The sequence below is a fragment of the Tenrec ecaudatus genome, chromosome 1 (genome assembly GCF_050624435.1).
Source record: "Tenrec ecaudatus isolate mTenEca1 chromosome 1, mTenEca1.hap1, whole genome shotgun sequence".
NCBI lineage: Eukaryota > Metazoa > Chordata > Mammalia > Afrosoricida > Tenrecidae > Tenrec > Tenrec ecaudatus.
Genome location: NC_134530.1, coordinates 248,138,558 through 248,151,871, shown reverse-complemented (window position 1 = coordinate 248,151,871; position 13,314 = coordinate 248,138,558). Strand labels below are relative to the sequence as shown.

Genomic DNA, 13,314 nt, shown 5'->3' with positions numbered 1-13,314 from the left:
AATTAAAAAAAAAAGGATGCCCACCACGCACACACAGAGGCCTTGTGGCGCTATCAGGAAAGCTTAGACTGCTAACAGGATGTCGGTGGGAGAACGATGAGGGTGTGTGCTCTTATGAAGGTTTACAGCCCCAGAAACCTGATAGGGTTGCTACAAGTTGTGATGGACCCAATGGCGGTGGGCTTGATTTTATATATTTATACACACATACACAATATTCACATATACTTACATAGCAGGGTAAGCAAAATTGCTACAAAATCCCAGAAAGCTTTATTAAACAACAACAAAAAAATAGCAAACTATGGATCTATTCTTTCTTGACACATCCTCCATCGAGGGAGGCTATGCATTTCTGAAAACAGTGTTTCCCTCTCTCTAACCTTTGCCCAAGAAGTCTTAAAACTTCTTTTTCATAACCTCCTGAGGCCATCCTGTGTCTTTTGAAAAAAATCTATCAGGATACCCCTTTGAGGCCCCCCCCCCAAATACTTGCCAGAACCTTCTGGGATGACCTCTCTGTCTGAACTTAACTGCCCTGCAACAGAATTTCCACCCGGAGCCACTGTGCGGAAGGCACTCCCATACGACCAAGACACTAGTGCTACTGAGAGAACCTGGCTGCAGCCTTCTGCTGATCACAGAGACGCATTTTGTGTGCAACAAATCCGCGCACGTGTGACCTGGAGCCCTGCTTACAACACTTCCTGACTCACGCTCGTGATATGTGTTTCATCTACTCACACGTGTACACACACACACACACACACACACACACACACACACACACACACAAGGACTTAAGAAAGTGAATGGGAAAATGGAACAAAAAGATGACGGACATTTTGGCACCATTTTTGGAAACCCTTTGTGTGTGTGTGTGTATCTCTATAATATACATCTATTCACAAACGAAGCTTAATCCGAACAGTTCATACATGTCAGCACAACCTCAAATGCCGGATAAATAGCTCAGGCTTGGAAGGCATTACCTGCACAGAAAACGTCTGTACTGATAAAATTTCCATATTTATGAATCTGAGAATTTCTCTTCTTAGTCTACAGTTTAGAAAGACGGTGCTTAATATAGTTTAACATTTTAGTTGGTTCATTTTCTAAAATACTGAAACAAGAATAGGCAAATGTTTCACTTCCAGAAACCTGACACTTTGTGCATTTTCCCTTCCTCGTCCTTTGCCTGCTTTTGTACCACCGGCTAGACCCACCCGAAGGCGCTTACCGTGAGGGTGGATTAGTATCAGTGGCATTCTGGCATTCGACTCCTGATAAGGTTCTTTCAAGTTAATTTCAGTTGTATGAAGATACTCATTTCCCATATTTTCAGTTATAAATTTTCTCACTGAATCCCTTAAACTTTCTGGTTTAAGAATTTTCACCTAGCAAAGAAAATGTAAGGCAAATTTAAATGTCCCCCAGAGGCCGACTCCCCAATTCAAAGAACTCTGAGGTGCAATGGCTAAGCGCTTGGAGCAGAAAGGTTGGCAGTTTGAACCCACCCGGCGTGGCAATCTACTTCCATAAAGGTCACAGCCGAGAAAACCAGCGAGGCAGTCCCGCTCCTCACACGGGGCCCCAGTGGTTGCCGTGGGCGCAAGTGCCTGCCACCACAAACGTTTGGAAAGTACTCGTGTCATCCCTGCAGCACAGACTTGAAAGTCAAACTGCTCAAGTGAATCCTGTCTCTATCTGGCAATTTCGAACCCTGGTTTCCTAGTCTACCTCCTGAGATTGTTGTGGGGAGGAAATGAAGTGCTTCAGGTGTGTAGCACATACTCAGGAAATCAGGGGATTCAGGAAATCAGGAGATTCAGGTGTGTAGCACATACTCAGCTTGGGACATCAATTAGAACCCCAACCACCCTTCCGATTTCCCTTAGATTCGGAAATCCCAGTGAGATTCTAAAAATATATTGAGAAACAGAGGAGTCAGGCAAAAAATATCACTCTCATTAATAACTAAGGGCATGTTGGTGGATGTGGTTTGGTGAGGCAACAGTATGCTTCCTGACTCAGAGATTTGGATTAGACAAGTGGACAGACTCACGGGGCAAAATAGAGCTGGGCAGCCTCCTCTACCAGGGTCAGTGTCTGTCCTTAGACAGTTTTTGGTATTGGAGACTGGGATGATGGGACTCAGCCATGCAATCTCAGTATATCTTTTAAATCGACCTGTCTTAAAAGTCCTTCCTCCTCCCTAGGGAGGAGAGCCTAAGGGGACAAGGAGATGCCAAGAGGGAAACTCTAATTCAGTGATGTGGATGTGCAGCTCCCAGGCCATCTAAGGCCCTGGAGAGCATCAACGCCAGCTAACAGGATATGCCTCACATGACCCCCAGCACTCTCACTGTCACTGAGTCGCTGCTGATTTATAGCGACCATATAGGGAAGGGCAGAACTGCCCCTGTGGATTTCTGAGACTGTAACTCCTTCTGAGAGTTGAAAGTCTAGTCTTTCCCCCGAGAGCGGATAGTGGTCTCATACTGCTGACCGTGCAGCTAGCAGTCCAACGCGTAAGCACCATGCTACCAGGCCTCCAGCCATCACACTAGGGTGGAGGTAATGGAATGTTTGAGCAGTATGGTCCCAGAATAATTCTGTCAATTTCCAAATGGCCCTTGGCAGACAAAGGCCCCCCTCCCCACTCTGCTCCAAGTGCACTCGTGTGAAAGAAAGATTAAAAGTGGAATATAAGTGCTTCCTTCAAATATTAATAAATGTTTGCTTTAAAAACTCATCTATTTTGGTTATAAAATAGTTTGAATGATATTAGTAATTAAGTCCCCCAAATTTTTAGAATAATTTTCTCATAGAAAATCTTACCAAAATAAGTCTTTGAAATGTAGTCAGCTTCTCCCAGGGAAAATTTACAGGACAACACATGTCTGCATCTTCACTCAAAAGTTCAGCTAGGAAAAAAAAAAGTTCATCTAGGTTTCATTTGGAAAAAGAAATTATAATTGACAATCAAGTGCTTTGGCTCATTAAAAGCTGTCTTTTTTTTAAAAACAATTTATTAGGGGCTCATACAACTCCTATCACAGTCCATACATATACATACATCAATTGTATAAAGCACATCTGTACATTCTTTGCTCTAATCATTTTCTTTTTATTTCTCCTCTTTTCTTTTTTTACATTTTATTAGGGACTCATACAACTCTTATCACAATCCATACATATACATACATCAATTGTATAAAGCACATCTGCACATTCCCTGCCCCAATCATTCTCAAAGCATTTGCTCTCCGCTTGAGCCCTTTGCATCAGGTCCTCTTTTTTTTTTCCCCTCCCTTCCCGCTCCCCCCTCCCTCATGTGCCCTTGGTAATTTATACATCGTTATTTTGTCATATCTTGCCCCATCCGGAGTCTCCCTTCCCCCCCTTCTCTGCCGTCCCTCTCCCAGGGAGAAGGTCACATGTGGATCCTTGTAATCAGTTCCCCCTTTCCAACCCACTCACCCTCCACTCTCCCAGCATCGCCCCTCACACCCTTGGTCCTGAAGGTATCATCCACCCTGGACTCCCTGTGCCTCCAGCCCTCATATGCACCAGTGTACAACCTTTGCCCTATCCAGCCCTGCAAGGTAGAATTTGGATCATGGTAGTTGGGGGGAGGAAGCATCCAGGATCTGGGAGAAAGCTGTGTTCTTCATCGGTACTACCTCGCACCCTAAAAAAAAAGCTGTCTTAATGAAAATTTAGTTATGAATTTGTGATTCTTTAGGAAACATGTCTGACTTATTTTTTCTTTTTTATTAATAAATCATTTTATTGGGGGCTCTTATAGCTCTTGTAGCAATTCATACATCCACTGTATCAAGTTTATTTGTACATATGTTGCCATCATCATTCTGAAAATATTTTCTTCTTACTTGAGCCCTTGGTATCAGCTCCTCTTTGTTTCCCTCTCTCCCCCACCCTCCCATCCTCATGAACCCTTGATACAGTATAAATTATTATTATTTTCATATCTTACACATCTGCTGTCTCCCTTCACCCATGTTTCTGTTGTTAGTCACCCTGGGTTGGGGGTGGGTGGGTTATATGTCGATTATTGCAATCTGTTCCCCCTTTCTCCCCTCCACCTTCCCCCTACACTCATGGTATCGATACTGCTATTACTGTTCCTGAGGGGTTTACCTGTCCTGGATCTGTGTGTTAAGAGCTCTTGTACCAGTGTACACGCTGTGGTCTAGCATGTACTGGACTTCAGTTCTACCAACTGGGGTCATGAAAATGGAGGTGGGGAGGAAGCATTAAATAACTAGAGGAATGTTGTGTTTCATCGGTGCTATACTGCACCCTGGCTGGCTTGTCCCTTCCTTGTGACCCTTCTGTGAGGGGATGGCCAATTGTCTACAGATGGGATTTGGGTCTCCACTCTGGCCCTCCTCATTTGCATTAATGCGATTGTTTTGGCTCTTCTGATGCCTGATAACCAATCCTGTTGACATCTGGTGAGCACACAGGCTGGCGCGTCTCTTCCATGTGGGCTCTGTTGCTTCCTTGCCAGGGCTGATTTCTTTTAAAGTGAGGTTTGTGTCCATAAGATATGGAGCATCAGCACCTGTCCTTACAACCAAAGAAAGCTCAAACTCATTGCCATCAACTTGATTCTGACTCCCTGCCGCCTTATAGAACAGAATCGAGTGGCCCCTGTGGGTGTCAGAGACTGTAATTCTTCACGGAGTAGCATGCCTTGTCTTTCTCCTGTGCCTATTCTCAGTACTTCACACAGGGTAGACAAGAAGGTAGATTTACGTCTCCTGCTGGATGGTTGATGACTTGTGTGATAATAACCTGCTGAGCAGTAGAAAGGGCTTAACGGACATTATAACCTGTTCTTGCATATATAGTGTTTTCTTATGAATGTAAAGTGAGTCAGCAGTAACCCCAGGGCTTAGAGATTTCTATTCATAATTCACAGATACAGGAAAAAGGGAATCGAATGGACACAGCAGGAGATTACAACATTAAAAAAGAATGAAAGATGATGCTGTCATTTGTTTACATCTGGGGTCTTCTTGGCCACACTCTCCTTCCCACTGCAGGAGAGTCCTACTGGACCACCCTCTTCTGCCCGATGGGAAAGGTACTGCTTTTGACCTCCCTTTCCTACCACTTCAGATATAATTAACTTGTATTTTAGTATGTTCACAATGCACATCTCTAACCAAAACTTCCAGACGCCAGACTCACCACCCTGAGGTAAGTCTGACTTGACCTGCCTCTGTGAGTGTCTGAGATTGCAAATCTTTACGGGAGCAAGTCTCATCTTTCCTCCGTGGTATGGCAGGTGGTTTTGAACTGATCATTATTTATTTTAGCAAAAATGCGGGGAGAAAACAGAGAAAGGTGTGAAAGAAAACTAGCGAGGTTGCATTTATTCTGAGTTGGGAGAAGTAGCAGGAAAAAGGGATCGGAGTTCAAACAGATCCACGAAAGGGAAACCCTGTGCTTAAACATTGCCAGTTCGGAAGGACCTTGGGCCTCTACTCAAACACTCCCTCAATGCATGAATACCTTCTTTTATTAAATTGGAACTCTATGATGCTCACTCTCCCGACACAACGGCTGGAGCCAAAGTGTGTGAACAAGTAAATGTGGTGAAGAAAGCTGATGGTGCCCGGCTATCAAAAGAGATAGTGACTGGGGTCTTAAAGGCTTGAAGATAAACAAGCGGCCATCTAGCTCAGAAGCAACAAAGTCCACATGGAAGAACACACCAGCCTGAGTGAGCGAGTGGTCCCAAAGGGATCAGTTACCAGGCATCAAAGAACAAAAAATCATATCATTGACTGCACACCTCCATGATAGGATCGCTGAAGACAAATGGGTGCATAAGCAAATGTGGTGAAGAAAGCTGATGGTGCCCGGCTATCAAAAGAGATAGTGTCTGGGGTCTTAAAGGCTTGAAGGTGAACAAGCGGCCATCTAGCTCAGAAGCAAAAAAGCCCACATGGAAGAAGCACACCGGCCAGTGCGATCACGAGGTGCCCAAGGGACCAGGTATAAGGCATCATGCAAAAAAAAAAAAGATGTAAGTGTGTGTATGTATGTGTATATATGTGTATATGTATATATATGTATATATATATCATATTAAATGAAGGGGGAAGTGCAGAGTGGAGACCCAAGGCCCAAGTGTCGACCAATGGAGATCCCCTCATAGAGGGGTTTAGGAGAGGAGATGGGTTAATTAGGGTGTGAGGTAGTATCGATGAAGAACACAGCTTTCCCCCGGATCCTGGATGCTTCCTCCCCCCAACTACCATGATCCGAATTCTACCTTGCAGGGCTGGATAGGACAGAGGCTGTACACTGGTGCATATGAGGGTTGGAGGTACAGGGAATCCAGGGTGGATGATACCTTCAGGACCAAGGGTGTGAGGGACGATGCTGGGAGAGTGGAGGGTGAGTGGGTTGGAAAGGGGGAACTGATTACAAGGATCCACATGTGACCTCTTCCCTGGGAGAGGGACAGCAGAGAAGGGGGGAAGGGAGACTCCGGATAGGGCAAGATATGACAAAACAACGATGAATAAATTACCAAGGGCATATGAGGGAGGGGGGAATGGGGAGGGAGGAGGGGAAAAAAAGAGGACCTGATGCAAGGGGCTTAAGTGGAGAGCAAATGCCTTGAGAATGATTGGGGCAGGGAATGTATGGATGTGCTTTATACAATTGATGTATGTATATGTATGGATTGTGGTAAGAGTTGTATGAGTCCCTAATAAAATGTAAAAGAAGAAAAGAGAAAAAAATGATTAGGGCAAAGACTGTACAGATGTGCTTTATACAATTGATGTATGTATATATATGAACTGTGAAAAGAATTGTATGAGCCCCAATAAATTGTTAAAATTAAAAAAAAAACATTGACAGTTAAATCCATAGATTCATTTCCTCTGTATTTTAAAAAACATATATGTGGAATGTAACATGACAAATGTATGTAAGGCTTGAGTCTGCTCCATGTAGGTATGAATTAGAATACATCCAAGTGTCGAACTCATGTGGTGTAAATAAACTACGGTGTGTGGAGTAGCTTTACTGTCTCTGAAAGGAATTGCTCCATGGGGTGGTGGTGGTGGTGGTGCTTCTTCTTCAACAATTCTTATTCACCAAAAACAATCTCGAGAAGAGCAGCAAGCACCAGCACAGGTGGTCCTGCGATGGCTCTCGGGAGTTTGTTGGAAGCCTCATAGCTAAGGGACACACACTGGGAACCTGGGACGAGCCTGTGGGCTGGAAGGTGGTGTAAATCTTTAGTTTTTTCACTCTTACTCTATGACACAACTCACAGAAGCCTAATGGGGGAAGGGAGGTCAAGGCGATGCTTGTGGGTCTGCCCGAGGCCAGGTCTTCATGTTCTTCTTGAACTTGAGCTCTGTTGTGGCGTCTCTGAAGATCCAGTATGGTATTCCACACCAAACTACGCTCTCTGATCTGTGTGAGCTGCAGCGGGTGGGTATGCCGAGTGGCTGTGTGGCTGCGTGAGATGCTCTGAGAACCAGATCACATCAACACATTTAATACCTGTTAATCTTTAACAAATACACAAAGGCACAAAACTCTTCTCGTTTCCTTAGGCCTGTTTAGCCACTTCACCCCGCCTCAAGACCTGCTGTGAACTGCTGCATCGAAGCAACAACCTACTCGCTCAAGCCCCGACAGCACCGTTTCGACTCCCATTCAGGTTTGGTGGCCTTTTGGGTGCCGCCACGGGAATTTCTCCTTTTTAATGATGGTGGTGGTGGGGGTGGGTGTAAGGTGCCGCAGAGTCATTTCTGACTCACAGAGGCCCCTTGTACAAGAAAATGAAACCCTGCCTGGTCTGCTACCATCCTTAAAATTGTCCTTATGGTTGAGTCCACTGCTGCAGCCACTGTGACGATCCATCTCCTGAAGGGCCTTCCTCTTTGTCACCGCCCCTCCACTTTTCCAACCATCATGTCCTTCTCCAGGGACTGCTCTCTCCTGACAATACATGAGAGGAAGTCTCCCCATCCTTGTCTCTCAGGAGCATCCTGGCTGTACCTCTTCCAAGATAGTCTTGTCGTTTTTGTGGCCGTCCATGGCATTTTCAATTCAAAGGCATTGACTCCTCGTCGGTCTTCCTTATGGAATTCCCAACGCCCCAGGATTGGTGTAAGGATTACATTAACGTGTGAACACGGGCGGCAGGTGCCTTCCTCCCGCTTGGTTGGGAGGCGCTGTTTTAGGAGCACGGCAAGACATCCTTGGAAGCCAGTCTGTCTCCAAAGAATATGACACTCAAACAGGCCGCCTTCCAGATTGGTGTTCTCTCAATAACCCACCACTGGAATGATGTTTGATGTCGGGAAAGCCCAGCCACCTCTGATGAAGAGAGCATTTTCCACTGAGAAATAAAAGTTTGATTAAAATACAACTTTGCCCCCCCAATTATCATGATCCCAATTCTGCCTTGCGGACCTGGTTAGACCAGAGGATGCACAGCGGTGCAGTAGGGATCTGGAAACACAGGGAATCTAGGATGGATGAACCCCTCAGGACCCACGGTGAGAGTGGTGACACCGGGAGGGAAGGGGGTGTAGAAAGGGAGAACTGATCTCGGGGATCTACGTGTAACCTCCTCTCTGGGAGATGGGCAACAGGAAGGTGGGTGAGGGGAGATGCCGGGCAGTGTAAGATTAGATAAAATAATAATTTATAAACTATTAAGGGTTCATGGAGGAAGGGGAGAGTGGGGAGGGAGAGGGAGGGAAAAAAAAGGAAAATGAGCTTATTCCAGGAACCCAAGTAGAAGGCGAATTTTGAGAATGACGAGGGCAACAGATGTATAAGGGTGCTTTACTCAATTGAGGTATGTATGGATTGTGATAAGAGTTGTATGAGTCCCAATAAAATGATTTATTAAATAAAAAAGAAAAAAATTCAATTTTGATTTCAAATATTTAATCAGTTCTAAACAAATTGTAGGAAATATGTAAGATGTTTTGCTATATGCAACTTTTATAGAGATGCAGACATGTTATATTGCCTTCTGCATTAATATTTAGTTCTTTTAAATTTTGTTTCTCTTATGTAGTAGCACAATGACTGCTAATGCTTGTGAGGTTCTACTGTATTTTTAACAATAAAATATAGTAAAAAAAGATATTGGGCCACTTTATAGAATGATGGAGATATACATACATGTGTATTAAATGAGAACAAGACATTGAACTCTCTCTTACTTCTCTCTGCTGTAGCCTTTTCTGATGGGAAGGGCGTGCTCATCAGAAAATATACAGCCCTGCTGGTATGAAAGGCGTCCCACTGGGGTTTGTTAGAGAGGAGAGATTTGCACAGGAGTGCGAATGGTTCCAGCTGGCTGCTGATATACTGGCACTCTTTCCACCGGGGTTCCGACAGCCACTGCAGGTGCTGACTCTTGTATCTTTCATATGCGCCTAGGAGAAAGAAGACCTGGCAGCTTCAGAGGAGATAAGGCCTTTGTCTTTCAGCTACTCACTGCAAAGTGGATACTTTATACATATTTGTTGTTGTGAAAAGCCATACTATATAAAAATGAATTACAGATGAGACTTTTTAAAGGAGATTTTTAAATTTAAAAAATGATAATGTTTTCATTAAGACTAGAATCCTGGTAAAAATTAAGACCCTTTCTTAGATGTTCATTATAGTACTTACTGTAGACTACAAAAAAAATTGAGAAGAACTTAAATGTCTACCTTAGGACAGTGGCTAGATACATTTTGGTACATCCAAAATTGTAATGTTTTGCAGACACCAAAAAAGGGTTTTAAGTAGATCCCTTGATATCAAGAACTCTTTATCATGGGCCACCTGTCCCTTTCTCCACCCTACCACAAACTATTAATAAATAGTTTGAAAAGAGTATGAATAAGTGTGTGAAACAAAATAACTTAAAACCATGCTTATGTGTATTTAGGGAAAATAGTGGAAGACACATAAGACACTAACACTGGTTTCTCTCTGGATAGTGAAATCATAGAAAACTTCTCTTTTTGATGATTTTTAAATAGCATTAGTCACAAGCACATATTGCTTGCACAATAAAAAACGACCTCTCGAATTTTGTTCTACATTTGAGCTTGTTATTGCGTTATTATTATCGATTTTCACAAGCAAAAGAGTATTAGTAAACCCATAAAACCAGTCATTGATTCCCAAGCAAATTGCCAAGGCTCCACAAAACAAACCCAAACCATCCACATATCTAGTGCCGAGGAAGGGCTCAGACAGGCTTCCACGTTCCAGCCTTCGTTGCCCATTCCGACACCAACGTTTCCTCCCACTCTGCTCCGAGGCTAGGCTTGATCACTGCTGCGGTGGCCACACAGAGCTCACAGACAATGCTCAAGATTAAGGGGGTTGATTAGGGAGGTTAATAGATCATCCCACATCAGGATCAGCAAAGGGTAAGAATACGGTGGTCCTCCACCTCTCAGCCTCACGGTCTCTTGGCCTTTACCCGGACGCCAGCCAGCCCTGAGCCTCACAGGTCGAGCCGAGAGCAGGCATCCCAGGGGCTTGGCCCGGCTCCTCTGAGTGTTCATGCTGTAGTCTGTGGAGCATCTGGCCTCGGCGGCCTGTGCCACTTCAGATGGAGTCACGGACGTGCTGTCCCGATGGTCTTGGGGTTTCTCTGTGTTTCAGATGGCTCTTATACACGCAGCAATGACTCTGATGGAGGTGTGATGTTAGTCTTTAGCTGACCCTGTTCCCCAGGAAGATGAAGGATGGCATCCTACAGGGATGGCGTTCCTTGGGTAAAAACCAAAAGACCAAATTCACTGCTAATGCGTCACGGCTGACTCACAGAGACCCCTGTAGGTTTTCGAGACTGCAACTGTTCACGGGAGTAGAAAGCTCGGTCTTTCGTCCTCAGAGCTGCTGGTGGTTTCGAACTGCCAATCCAACTCATAACGACTCGTGACACCACCAGGGCTCTTAATGGCACTCCCCAGCACACAAAGGCAGTGATTTGGTTCATACCCTTGACTAAGGCCAGGACTTAACTCCCTCCACGTCGGCCCAGGGTGCTAGCACATTGCAGTGGGGATGATGGAGAGCAGGGCCCCATTAACTGACTACATCTCATCTTCACAGCTCTCCCTGGCAGGCTGCATTCTAATGTCTAGCCATTGCTAATAGTCTCCAAGTATTCGAAAAGATTCCTGCCAAACGTCCCTTTTCCTCCCGCAGTCAGGGTGCCTGACTTCCTTTAAGCATTTTCTTTGCGTGTGGGTAACTTAAAATGGGCACCACAGAAACATTTGGGAAGACGCAGGAGCAAAGCCATTTTGTCGAGCCTTTTTGAACAGCTCGATGCTTGTCCTACCGACTTTCAGCAGAAACGGGGGAAAGTGTCCCGCTGGCAGCACCAATGACTGTTAAGCAGTGCAGCACTAGAACAAGAAATTAGACCTGGCCCTCGGCCGCAAGCTGTTGTAAGTCTACTCAGTTCCAGGAGCATTAAGTTGGAGGGGCACCTTAGAAACATCTTAATAACGTCTTCCAGGACACATGTTTTCAATGCCTCCTTACCAAATCCCAAGTCATTATGGCTACTTACTATCAAGTTTAGGCTGGGGCATCACGCCTTTAATGTTTACCAATATGCCCGAATTTAAGAAGATATCCATCTCTTCGGCGGGGAGCGGCCCCATGTGAGTCCACGTTGGATTCTCTGCAGAGTTGTTTTGCATGATGGCGGTGCACAGGCGAAAGGAAAAGCACAGTTTGTGCTGATTGAACAGGCAGGACGAAACCACCTGCAGGGACAGCGATGGTTAGACGCAGCCGGCCAGGTGAACAGAGGAGGCACGCGACGGCCTATCACCCGGAAACCATGGATACTGAGCTCACCTTGTAAATATTTCTGGTCAACACATCGACCGAATTCTTAATACTCTCGGCCAAGGCATTGCCCGCACTTTGCCGCTCAGGTTCCTGTAAGCGATCTGTCAGGGCGGGATCCCGGCTCGCCTTGGGCTCGCTGGGAGCGGGGCCGGCGGGCGCCTGCCTGGGGCTTTTGGAAATAACGGACGACACAAAGACCTGGCGGAACCAGTCGAGGGAGAACTGGTACATGTAGTTGAGCTGCTTGAGGTCGGCGATGAGGAAGTAGAGCAGGGCGCCCTGAGTGGCGATGGGAAGGTAGCTTTTCCGGGTGGCTTGCATGTCGTATTCGGCCTTTTCCGTCGCTTTGATGCGCTTTGAGATTTCATTGGAAGTCCTTTTGGACTTTTGTAAGATGTCTATGATATCCTCATCATCTAATATGCAACCTGAAGACAAACAGGAAGGCGTTTTAAATAAAAACTACGCTAATAAGGAAGGCTAGCTCCCCGTTCCGTATTCTTTACGTAAATGCTTTTACTGTTGCCTTCTTATTGCGTTTATTTTGAAGAGGGCTCTTCAACCTCAAGTGAGGAGACCTCACACCGGCTGGGGTCACTCTTCAGGCAGGGGGACAAGGGAGAAGACCATCCCACTGATGCTGTGCGACACCAAGACCAGGCTGTGGCAGATCACCAGGTCTTCCACAGCAATGACCGGAGAACCTAATTGGAAGATCAAGTTCAGACCCGTTTAGGCACCGACGTTCCAGAGGAAGTACTGCTATCCCTGTTGGGGGGGTAAATGGGGAGGAGCAACCTCACCCCGGGAAGGGATGCTGAACAATAACTGCAGGAGAAGCTAACCGGAGAATAAAACAGCTTTTATGTCCTTGGGCAGATACTTTGAAGAAGTGTCTACCCAGACCTCAGTGAACTAAGCACAAGGTGACCTTAGACTGGCCTTACAGGGAGCATGGCACCCCCCGGGGACCACACTAGAAGGACTCAAGGTGAAAGTCGCAATGAATGACCTGGCCCTACCTCAAAACTACTGGCAGCTCTTGGACTTAGCACTGAAACTCCCTGAAGGGAGGGAGAGGCAGCAATAGATGGCCACTTCAGGACCGTGGAAAGGGTGGGACCCCTGGCTTGGTGGGCATCCGGTGAAGAGGGACCCAGATCCCCCATAGATTTAGTTTCTGAATGCTCCCCTTGTGTCACTGTGACAGGGTCATCTGATCGGCAAGGATCTTCCCTTGTTAGAAATGACTCCATAAAATTTCTCTAGCACCAACTCCCATACGCAAGGCAAACACAGCTCCATCAATTAAGGAATCAATCTGCACAAAGCAACAACCCATTGACTGCAGCTTGTGGTTGTAATTCACTTTTTGAACAAAACACTCCGTAGAAATAAAGATAATAATCCCCCCTT

General features: G+C 45.6%; 1 protein-coding gene across 1 annotated transcript in view; it reads right to left on the bottom strand.

The window, feature by feature from the left end:
• Positions 1-13,314, bottom strand: part of DNAH14 (dynein axonemal heavy chain 14) — a 419,312-nt gene that overhangs the window by 36,937 nt on the left and 369,061 nt on the right. Inside the window, exons 68-72 of the mRNA XM_075542667.1 lie at positions 11,905-12,326; positions 11,612-11,810; positions 9,246-9,461; positions 2,842-2,927; positions 1,241-1,397 (exon numbers count right to left, since the gene is read on the bottom strand). Of these exons, the coding sequence (XP_075398782.1) occupies positions 1,241-1,397; positions 2,842-2,927; positions 9,246-9,461; positions 11,612-11,810; positions 11,905-12,326 (1,080 nt within the window). The remainder of the gene's footprint in view (positions 1-1,240; positions 1,398-2,841; positions 2,928-9,245; positions 9,462-11,611; positions 11,811-11,904; positions 12,327-13,314) is intronic.